Source organism: Urtica dioica, chromosome 8, assembly GCF_054948205.1.
Source record: "Urtica dioica subsp. dioica isolate 48M chromosome 8, U.dioica_male_clone48M_v1_H2, whole genome shotgun sequence".
Classification (NCBI taxonomy): Eukaryota; Viridiplantae; Streptophyta; class Magnoliopsida; order Rosales; family Urticaceae; genus Urtica; species Urtica dioica.
Window position 1 is genome coordinate 33,136,228 of NC_142763.1, and position 12,154 is coordinate 33,148,381.

General features: G+C 35.4%; 1 protein-coding gene across 1 annotated transcript; it reads left to right on the plus strand.

The window, feature by feature from the left end:
- Nucleotides 1–489: 489 nt before the first annotated feature.
- LOC149389340 (uncharacterized) lies at nt 490–1,240 on the plus strand. Its single transcript, XM_089624427.1, has 2 exons — nt 490–1,098; nt 1,206–1,240. The coding sequence occupies exons 1-2, from the start codon at nt 534–536 to the stop codon at nt 1,238–1,240; spliced, it is 600 nt and encodes a 199-aa protein (XP_089480553.1). The 5' UTR covers nt 490–533.
- Nucleotides 1,241–12,154: the final 10,914 nt, after the last annotated feature.

Below are 12,154 nucleotides of genomic sequence, written 5' to 3' on the forward strand. Positions count from 1 at the left end.
CACATAAAACAATAATTGTGGTTAATCATATGCTATATTATGGAATCTACCCACAGGAATTTTGTAATATTTGTATGATTAATTAGGATAAAATATCAAATTATATTTCCTAATTAACCCACAGGTATTAGGAAAAGGAACATAGTTTGATAGTTTTATCATAATTATGTGAATCTAACTGAATTAGAACTTTAGCCCACATGCAAGTTTTATGTCTTTAGATTCATTAAAACATGTTTTGCATTGGTAAATCATGATATAGTTATTTTCTTCAAAACATATTTTAATAAGCATGTTTAATTTCTGTAAATTGCAGCTAGTCAAACTGTAGGTTACTCTGATGTTAAATGTGATTTCCTGAACTCAAAGGGGACAATTTTAAGGTCTGGAAAGAGAGAGTTCTCCTTCAACTAGGATGGATGGATATTGACTATGCCATAAGGAAGCCTGAACCTCCCTCAATTACTGAGGAGAGTACCCCAGATCAGGTTGATCTTTATGAAAAGTTGGAGCGATCTAATCGCCTCTGCGTTATGTTCATAAAGACCAAAGTATCTGCTGGGATTAGGGGTTCAATTGAGCAATATGACAAAGTTCGTCTCTTAATGAAAGCAATAGACGATCAATTTGTCACTTCAGATAAGGCTTTGACAAGTACTCTTATCATGCAGTTCTCATCCATGAAGCTCACTGGAGTAGGAGGTATGCGTGATTATATCATGCGCATGAGGGATATTGCGGCTCAGTTAAAGACATTGGAAGTTGAAATGTCTGAAACCTTTCTGGTTCACTTCATTCTGTGCACTCTGCCCCAGCAATATGGCCCATTTAAGATTTCTTATAACACACATAAAGATAAATGGTCAATTAATGAACTTATGACCATGTGTGTTCAAGAAGAACATAGGCTGGCTATGGAAGAGGGTGAGAAAGTGAATCTAACTTTCACTGAAAGGAAGAAGAAAGATCGTGCCAAAGACAAAGGCAAGATCCCTGTCAAACCAGACATAAAGAAAGAGTCAAAGTGTTTCTTTTGCAAGAAGAAAGGACACGTGAAGAAAGAATGCTCTAAGTTCAAAAATTGGCTTGACAAGAAAGGTATTCAACTTTCGTTTGTATGTTATGAATCAAATCTAACTGATGTTGGTCATAATACTTGGTGGATTGACTCTGGTTCATCAATCCATGTTTCAAATACCTTGCAGGGTATGCAAAACCTACGGAAGCCAGTGGGAAGTGAGCACTACGTCCTTTCAGGAGGCAGGATGAGCTCGCATGTAGAGGTTGTCGGTTCTTGCGATTTGGTGTTAAGTAGTGGCTTTATTTTGCGTTTAGGAAAGACCGTTTATGTTCCTAATTTTTCAAGGAATTTAATTTCAGTTTCAAGACTTGTACCTTTTGGTTTTGACTTTAACTTTTCGGATAATGGCTTTACATTATTAAATAAATCCGAAATTGTTGGTTATGGTACACTGTCTGGTGGTCTTTATTCAATTACATTGCAAAATGATGTTGCTAATAACTCTTTAAACGTTACTGCTGGGTTGAAGCGTTGTATTATGAATGAAAATTCTTCTCTATTGTGGCACCGGAGATTGGGACATATCTCCATTTTGAGAATTAAAAGGTTAGTGAATGAGGGAGTACTTAGTGCTCTTGATTTTATCGACTTTGAGACCTGTGTGGATTGCATTAAGGGAAAGCAAACCAACAAGTCTAAAAAGGGTGCAAAGAGAAGTGCTGAATTGTTAGAAATCATACATACAGACATTTGTTGTCCTGACATGGATGCAAGTAGTCCAAAATACTTTATCACTTTCATAGATGATTTCTCACGATATATGTATCTCTATTTACTTCGTTCTAAGGATGAAGTTTTAGACGCCTTTAAAGTTTTCAAGGCTGAAGTAGAGAAACAATGTGGTAAACAAATTAAGATTGTGAGATCAGATAGAGGTGGTGAGTATTATGGTAGATATACAGAGAATGGACAAGCACCTGGGCCATTTGCGAAGTTTCTTCAAGAACATGGGATTGTTGCCCAGTACACTATGCCTGGTACTCCGGACCAGAATGGTGTTTCAGAAAGAAGAAACCAAACTTTAATGGACATGGTGAGAAGTACGAGGAATAAAATAAAACTTCCTCAATTCATGTGGACTGAAGCACTAAAAAACGGCTGTGTATATATTAAACCGAGTTCCAACCAAGGCTGTTTTAAAAACGCCATTTGAGTTATTCAAAGGTTGGAAACCCAGTTTGCGACATATACGCGTTTGGGGATGCCCATCTGAAGTGAGAATTTATAATCCACAAGAAAAGAAACTAGACCCTAAGACTATAAGTGGGTATTTCATTGGATATGCCGAGAAGTCTAAAGGTTATAGATTCTACTGTCCATCTCACAATACTAGGATTGTGGAATCAAGAAACGCAAAATTTCTTGAGAATGACTTGATTAGTGGGAGTGACCAATTGCATGACTCAGTATCTGCAATGGATCACAATGAAGCTCAACCTTCTAATTCAAGTGATAGATTGATTATCGTACATACTCCTCAAGGTCAATCGTGTGTACGACAACCAGCTATTGAAGTTCCACAAGCTAATAATGATGATCCTTTAGATCAAGTTGCTGATCAAGATCATGTTGAACAACCTATTGAACAACAAGATCATCAAGAGAATGGTGAAGCAATATTAAGAAGATCTACTAGAGTTAGAAGATCAGCAATCCCTAGTGATTATGAAGTATATCTACAAGAGACGGACTGCAACATTGGAGCCGAGAATGATCCTGAAACGTTTTCACAAGCTGTAAGTTCTAAAGAATCTAACTTATGGCACAAAGCTATGATTGAGGAGATGAACTCTATGGCAATTAATCAAGTATGGGATCTCGTCGAGTTGCCTGATGATTTAAAAACCATTGGATGCAAATGGGTCTTTAAAACAAAGAAAGACTCACAAGGCAACATCGAGAGACATAAGGCAAGACTTGTAGCGAAAGGGTTCACTCAAAGAGAAGGAATCGATTACATGGAGACCTTTTCTCCTGTATTAAAGAAAGATTCTCTTCGCACGATTATGGAATTAGTAGCTCACTTTGATTTTGAGCTACATCAAATGGATGTGAAAACAGCCTTCCTTAACGGAGACCTAGAGGAAGAGGTTTACCTGAAACAACCTGAAGGATTCTCCTCTAGTGATCGTGAGCATTTAGTCTGCAAGCTTAATAAATCCATTTACGGTTTGAAACAAGCCTCCCGCCAATGGCATTTAAAGTTTCATGATCTCATCACTTCATTTGGCTTTGAAGAGAACGTCATGGATCAATGTATATACCAAAAGGTTAGTGGGAGTAAGATATGTTTTCTTGTTTCATATGTGGATGATATTCTGCTAGCGACTAATGATAATGGAATGCTGTATGAGGTGAAACAATTTCTTTCAAAGAACTTTGATATGAAAGATATGGGTGATGCATCTTATGTTATTGGCATTAAGATCCATAGAGAAAGATCACGAGGCATTTTGGGTTTGTCTCAAGAGACCTATATCAACAAAGTTCTTGAGAGATTTTAGGATGAAAGATTGTTCACCAAGTGTAGCACCCATTGTGAAGGGTGATAAATTCAGTTTGGACCAATATCCGAAAAATGACCTTGAGAGGGAACAAATGGAGAATATTCCATACGCTTCCGCTGCAGGAAGCCTTATGTATGCTCAGGTTTGTACCAGACCTGACATTGCATATGTTGTTGGAGTATTGGGTAGATATCAGAGTAACCCAGGTCTTGACCATTGGAAAACTGCAAAGAAGGTTATGAGATACCTTCAAGGAACAAAGGATTACATGCTTATGTTCAGACGGACCGATGAATTGGAAGTGGTTGGCTACTCTGACGCTGACTACGCTGGCTGCATTGATTCAAGAAAATCCACTTCTGGATATATTTTTATGCTAGCTGGCGGAGCCGTGTCTTGGAGAAGCACAAAGCAGACATTGACTGCTACTTCCACTATGGAAGCTGAGTTCGTATCGTGTTTTGAAGCTACATCGCATGGTGTTTGGTTGAAGAGTTTCATATCTGGGCTTAGAGTTGTAGACTCTATTTCTAGGCCACTAAAGCTGTACTGTGACAATTCTGCTGCTGTCTTCATGGCTAAGAATAACAAAATTGGAAGTCGAAGCAAGCATATCGACATCAAATATCTAGCCATAAGAGAACGTGTTAAAGATGATAAAGTGGTCATCCAACACATTAGCACCGAGTTGATGATTGCCGATCCTTTGACTAAAGGCATGCCGCCAAAGAAATTTAAGGATCATGTGGAAAGCATGGGACTTGGTTCCATGATGTAATTTTTCATTGTACGCTACATTTCTTCTTAAGAAACTCATATTAAGTTTGATTTTTCTCATATAGTTGTGCACATTCATTATATTTATTGAGAAATATCGTTTAAGTGGACCTGGAATAAACATATGGTTTATTCACTAAAGAATTAAAAAGGCTATTGAATTGAGAAACTTAATGTATCGTAATACATGGAAGATAATAATCGCTCATAGAGAACCTATCGCCATGATTCATATATTGTGTTTCTTTAATGTGAGTTCTTCGTTATATGGACCAAGTGGGAGAATATAAGAATATTTCCATTTTTAGTTTGATATCAATGGAAATAATCTCTCCATTAATATGGTCCATATACAAACGGTTTTCGACCAAATATAACGCACAATTAAGAGCCGAAATTAAACAAATTGATTACATTCATTATAACGTAATATTTCTCATTGATGGTTATGAGAATGTATTATAAACGATTTTGAGGTCCCTAGGCTCACCCATTCAATTCAGAAACTAACACCATCTAAGAGAGAGAGTAAGAGCCTAGAAGAACCACAAAATTCTCGCCGAAATCGGAGTCCCGAGCTCGCCGGAAAAACACAACAATGGCCGGAGGTAAACGCTTGATCCATTTCGCTTCCGCTTTAGGGTTCATGTTTCTAATCATATATGTTCGGGTTAGAGACTATTAAATCTTACATCTTGAGCAATGTTGATAAAAGAATTTGAAACGAAACTACATAGATTTTGATGTTACACAATATGAGTAACATTTTTTTTTCTTCATTTACTCGTGTATATAGCTTCATGGGAGTATTGTGAATGACCTCCCTGTCACTAGTTGGACTAGGAAGACTAAAAAAAGGGGAAAGGAGAGAGGCTAGTCCCAACTTCAAAACGTGGACGAGGAGTAAGGTCTTTAGTCACATTGATTTACAAATCAATCTTAAGTTTTGCAAACCATACATGTACTATTGTTATTAGGTGCTTTTTGTATATTAATCTATTATAAACGTGTTTTGCTTTATATTTATTTAAATATATATTTTTATTAAAAAATTGTATCCACATAAATTTTCTACAGAAATAAGATGTAGTCTATATTATTAAAATATAATTTCATAAATATAAACTACTATTTCTAATTGTAGTCTTAATTTACATGATACTATCACACTTCTGAAAACCAATGTAGTGTTACAGTGTGACTACAATATATATGTATTCATATAGTATATATTAATTAAACAACAAAAAACTACTTTGTAGCACTGTAGTTTTTATACATTAGATTTGTATATACTACATGTAAATATTGTAGTAATATAGTTTAACTATGATTTTATAAGTTAAAAAAAACTACCAAAAAAAAAAAACTTAAGTTAAATATTAAGTGAAAAAACCCCAGTGCGATAGATGTCAGAAAGAAAACCGCAGTCGTAGTTTAAAAACTACAGCCAAATGCTATTGTTGATAAATGCTTTTAACGCATTTCACCGCTTCACCGGAAATTTCCTCTGCCCCTATCGTACTCCAGCTTGGTAGTTTGGTGTGTGAATAGGAATTTGTGATTGAAAAAGGAGAGCTCTAGCCACATTTAACAAGTGCTGATGCTTTCTCTCCACAACAGAATTCTGTCGTGGAGTTTCAACACAATAAAATTGGTGAATAATGTCATGCTTTGATAAATAATCTGCAAAAATTAACGCATGTGTATTGTCAGACCTAAACTTTTTGTTAGTAATGGAAAATTGGTTAGAAACATGCATATGCACATAAGCGAGGTATTATAGAATGAACATCTGATTTCTGTTTCATGAGAAAAATTCAACAGAATCTAGAACTATCATCAACAAGAGTCAATAAGAACCTATGTCCTAGATGAGAAGGAACTCTATATGGTCCCCGAATGTCATAGTGGACAAGATCAAAATATGAAACATAATAATTGTTTGCTGAAATGAAAGGTAAATGATGTTGCTTAGCAAGAGGGCAATTACAGCAAGATACTTTATCTCAAGGTTTCAAATGCCGTTTTCGATGTCGTTTCGAGTCTCATGATTTATGGAAAATCGACATGCCGACGGAAAACCGAACAGAAAAAATATGGAAAAAGGCAACTTATTTTCCGTTTTTAAATGCCGTTTTCCATGGATAACCGACGTGCCGATGAAAAACCGAACGGAAATAATGTTGCATAATATATTTTAAAAAAATATACATATATAAATACATATATCTACAATTTTTAAATTTGTAAAAAATATATATAATTGTTAATGTACGAATCATATTTATAATAACATTTGATAAAATAGAAAATATATATCTCTACGTATAATTTACGAATGCTAGTGGTCACTTTCCAATACATTGTTCTCTATATTTTCTTTATGTTTTTTCTTTCAAGAAAGCACACACAAAGCTTAATGTGGGATTAGATTGCAAGAAAAATAAAGGATTGAGAGGAAAGTTGCAAAGAAAATTTTGAGCAAGTTATACACATTGACATGATGTTTTCGATGATGATAAACTTCTGACAAGTTTCAAAGCCATTTGTTCCCAAGCTTTTGTGTGGGAGCCACAACCCATGTGCATGACTCTATTTATGTGCCTTCTCCTCTACCTCAAAGGTTCAAACACAATTCACCTAAAAAAAAAAACAAAAACTCACTCTGAAACATCACGAGAAAGAAGAACAATCACAAACACATTTTATTTTTATATCATTAGTCTCTCTAATTGAAATCTCCTAGACTCTCTGTCTCTCTCTCTCCATCGTTCTTCTCTTCCATTTTTCTTTCTTTTTCCATTTTTTCAGATCTGGATTTTTTTATTAAAGAAAATCGAAGCTCGCCGAAAATCGACGATTTTCGTCGGCGTCCTCACGTTCTTCAACTGCAGCGTGTTCTTCATAGCTCGAGCATCGTTTTACAGAACGACATGCCGTTCCCTCGAATTTTGAACGACTTTTAACGACAAAACGAAAAATATTGTCTTCGTCGGCTGCTGAGCTCCCGGCAGTGCCGTGCTTTATCTATATCGTTGATGCCATATATGTGCTGAGACTTTATTCATATGAACAACTAAGTTGATGAAGTTATTCTTGGACAAGATGTAGAGGTCATCGCTGCTCCTACCCTTGTCAATCGTCTTCAAAAGTTTATTATCCTGCATCATGAATGAATCATTTGAGAAATACACAGTTACATTAGAATCTTTAGTCAATGCTTTTATAGATGTCATATTAAACTTGAAACAAGGCGCATAAAGAACATTATGTAGAACAAGATCATTGCTTAGTCTAATATTTCCTATAAATCCAACATGAATAATAGTTCAATTAGGAAGAGTAACGGTGGAATTTTGTAAGGATCTTAGTTATGAGAAAATGTATTTCTTTGCGCAAATGTGTTTGGAAGCACCAAAATCCAGAATCCAAAAATTACAAACAAAATTCGAAGTTTGAGTTGAGTTTACCAAACCATATAAACATGTTTGGAATGAAGTCATGTTGACTTCATCATATGTGCCAAAATTCATCACGTTGGAGGATGAAAGTTGGCTTGACAAGTGATTGATGAGCTGGTATATCTGTTCAGTAGAGAGCTTTGGAGAAGACACACTTGATGTAGAATTCTCGAATCCAATTAGTGCATGATCCCTCCACAGTATTGACTTGATTCTTGGACTTGAATTTGTATCCCGAAGGATATCCATGGATTTTGTAGCACTTATCCACTTTGTGCCATAACATCTTGCAGTGAGTGCACATAGGTCTTTCTTTGCTTTTGAACTTCTTTTGATCTTTGCGAGACGTCATAGCAAGGGAATTGGACTGATCGTTGCAAACTAGAGAGTCCATTCCAGTTAATCTTTGAGTTTCTTCCTGTGAAAAAAAGGGCATAGACCTTATTGATCGGAGGAATAGTCTCAATGAGCATAACGTACTCTCTAACCCCTGAGAAACTGCATAACGTACTCTGACTCGGCCAACTCACTTAATTTTACCTTTCCTCCACAAGTGCAGGTGCAAATACATTCAGGTTGAAAATGCACAAATATTAGTGAATTGACTTAAATATTGTGAAGTACAGGCCAATAGAATTATGATCTTGTGAAAGATTGATGAATTCACGCCTCAACTAGAAGATTTTCGGACCGTTGCTTTGTTAAAAGCGATTTTTCAGATCATTCCTTACGAATCTCTGTCAATGAAGCTTCAGTTTCTGTCATTGACGTAGAGAATCAGAAAGCTTGAAATCGAGAAAGAGAGAAGAAGATGATCAAGGAATCTTAGAAAGCGCGGAATCACTCTGATACATTATTGAAGTTGAGAACTCGATGAAGAAGAAGTGAAATTGAAGATAGTTTCAGAGAAAAGAATGAAAAATGGATTGTATTGAACTTAAGATATTCAAATCCTTTTAAACATTGCTGAGATGTCAAATCAGCTACAAGACAAAAAACGAGTTGTCAAAATGACAATTCGTAACTTAGCCTTTAAACAACGTGAAAAAAAAAAACGACACCCTAAGTAACAACACTTGGGCTACAAGCTATTGCATAAAACTGTATAAAAAAAACAACTCTAAACCTACCGAATCTAAGCTCCAAGAGAAGAAGGTAACTCGCTCTAATCCTTCTAAGATTGACCGGACTTTAATATCTATAAGGTGTATTGACGAATGACTATGAGGCTCAGTGTAGTAGCCTGATAAGAGCACAATGCTATATCGGAAAAACTCTCAACATCAAATAGGGGCCTTATATGTCCAACTACCTAACAAAATAGGAGGCTCATGTTGTCAATGGTGCCCACAAGAAGAGTTGCAGTCTCTATTTATGTACATTTGATGTAATATAGTCTCACGAAGACTCTTGCTTGTAACCGGTGAATTATTAATAAAAGTTGAAACGTTCATTCATTCTTCCTTGTCTGTTTGAAGCTTTATGATAAACTATAGTCTTTAGTCATTAAACAAACCTAACAACATATGAAGAGACAAATGTAGATTTGCATGAACAAACTCTTCATGGTTTGCTTAAAACTCCATATTCACAATCTAAGGATCAAAGGACTATTGATCCCAGTACGATTGTTATGAGAATCTATGATGTCTGGTTATGGGACATTGAGAGTTGGAGACTCTATAGTTCTTCTAGGTATCTTCTGAAGCTCAAGCTTTACGAGTAGGATTAGTTAAACTAGAAGCTAAGTCAAAACAAGAACTAGACAAGTTTTACGAAAATTATCTAAAAGGTATTTTTGTCCTTTTGGACATATGATGAAATGAATGTCAATAAATAAGTTTTTTGACATTTTTATATGATGACAACAAATTGTTGCACAGGGCCATGATAAGTGAATTGGGCCTTGAGAATTAATTTAATTTCATAGAATTTTACTTGAAAATTCTTAATGGGCTTTTCTTATGTTGTCATGAACAAATGAAGAAAAATCTAGAAGACACTTCTAGAAGATGTTGCACGCCCAAACCCAAGAGAAAGAGAGAGTTTATTTTGTGCATTGATGTATAAAGATACTTGCAAAAAAAAATAGAGGAAACAAATTTCCTCTAGAAGGAAATCCATTTGGGCGGCCAAGGCTAAGGGAGAAGCAAAAGAGGAAACAAATCCAATGCCTTCTAGAAGGGCTTGGATGTGTGGAATAGGGAAGGAAGAGCAAATATTTTGCTCATGAATATGTGATATTCTATAGAAGAGGAAACTAACTTATTGAAGGTAATCTTTCCCCTATAAATAGAGGCATCATTCTCATTGTTTTCTCATCCCACATAAGTTAGAGATTGAGAGCTTCTCTCTCTAGACATTGTGGCCGCCCGTCTCCCTCTCTCTCTCTCTCTAGCTCTTTTCGTTTTTGTCTTGGCACCTAGGTCCACATTTGACCTAGTATTTATTTTAGCTCTTCGACTCTAAGACTTGTTCTTGAGTCGTCATGTTTAAAAGTGCCCACACACTTATTCTTTCTTACCTCGAGTGATTTATGTGATAGAAACTTTCGTGGTTACTCGAGTTCCTGAAGAACGAAGAAAGACGAGCTTAGTGGGGAGACGAGCGATTCAACCTTTCCAAAAGCTTCTCAACGATCAAGCTTCGATAAAGGTTAGTAAACGTGTAATGCTCTTAGATAGTTTTAATTTAAATATAAACATGTGTTTCCTCTTTGTCTAGGTTAGTAAAAACGTCTTACTTGTTTAAAAAGAAATTTTTTATTTTCCGCCGCTTGTTTGAAGCGTTAAATCTTTTCTTAACCCTAGATCCATTCCAACAGCTCACAACCTATACAAGGAAGAAAATAGAGTTACTGAAACTCGTTATCTAACTGCCTAACATGACAAGGCAAGGTGACGCCACACCACCATCACGTCGGCGCCCTACTCATTCTTATGAAGAACGACTCTCCAAAAACAAGATGAAACTCATAGCGACCTCTTTTTTGGAATTCATTCACACATTAAGCGCAATTCATGGGTTATAATGTGGCCAAAGACTATCTATCATAATAGTGCTTTAATCAAATAATAGATAGATTTTTAAAGGGATTTGGATAAGAATATTAGTTGTTTGGAAGATTTTTACCAAATATCAATAAAAATTATAATCATGACAAAATTACTAGGGATTATTTCTGAACTGTGACATCTTCGGCACTTTTGGACAAAAATCCAATGTCAAAATTAATCCAAAAGTATGAATTCCTTATAGTTTTTTTGTACAAAACTACCTTCAATGAAATATCATTTTTTTTCTTTTATATTTCGCATGTCTAGTTTATTTACACGATCATCAATAATCTACATGATTTATTGACATTGTCGACAGTACGATTTTTTTTTTTTTGGAAACCTGGAAAATCTGACGAAAAAAAAATTATTCAAACAAACCAACCGAAAATCAACAACTACAATCCGAAATCAATCTCTTTTCGAGCCTCTTTTCATTTACCAGCGATGATTTAGATTTATTTGTCATGGCGAAATCAATCTACATGTAAAATTTGTTGAACTTAGAAGAAATGGGATACGGGGGTTTCTTGCAAAAAATGATGACCCAGTCAAAGAAAGACTAAGTATATTTGCACATTGCACTTGCGTTGATTTTTTCGGTTGATATTATAATTGTCGAGAAAGTATTTTTAACTTGGATGTTGTAAAAAATCGTTCACTTAATCGAATGAGAGATTAAGTGATGAAAGAAAACTTAATTGTGTACAAACTTGGATACTGTAAAGAATCATTCACTTAATCGAATGAATGATCCCATGATGAAAGAAAAATTAATTATGCACATCTAAAATGACATTAATTTTTAAAACTGATAATCATATAACTATACAACAATTTCAAAGCATTTTAAAACATGAAACCTTGATTGTCAAAGGACGCTTGGACCTCCGGTCTAGGCCCTTTTATTGGAGAGCCTGGTCAGGCCGTGTTTGGGGATTAAGACCGTAGCCTCAACCGAGGGCCAAGCCCGAGCTCATGCCCGGACTTAAAAGGGCGAAAATCGGGCCTAAAAAATAGTAAACCTTAGATAAAAGCAATTTTTAATATAAAAACTTGATTTATAAGTGTGGAAACATATTTTTACAGAAAAAAAAAAAATAGTTTTTAACTTTTTATTCATAAAAATGTATTTCATCTGGAAGATACATAAAGAGGTCGACTTCAAATCGGGTCAAGATTGAGCATGGATCAGGCTTGAAGATCTATATCTCGGGCTCTTCGGATAGTCTAATTTATTCCGATTTTTTTTAAAGTGGGTCGAGCCGA

Excerpts from the sequence above, each read along its gene's own strand:
- LOC149389340 (XM_089624427.1), top strand. The coding sequence starts at position 534 with ATGTTCATAAAGACCAAAGTATCTGCTGGGATTAGGGGTTCAATTGAG. Across the intron at positions 1,099-1,205 it reads AAATTGGCTTGACAAGAAAG|GGTATGCAAAACCTACGGAA; the intron begins GTATTCAACTTT and ends AATACCTTGCAG.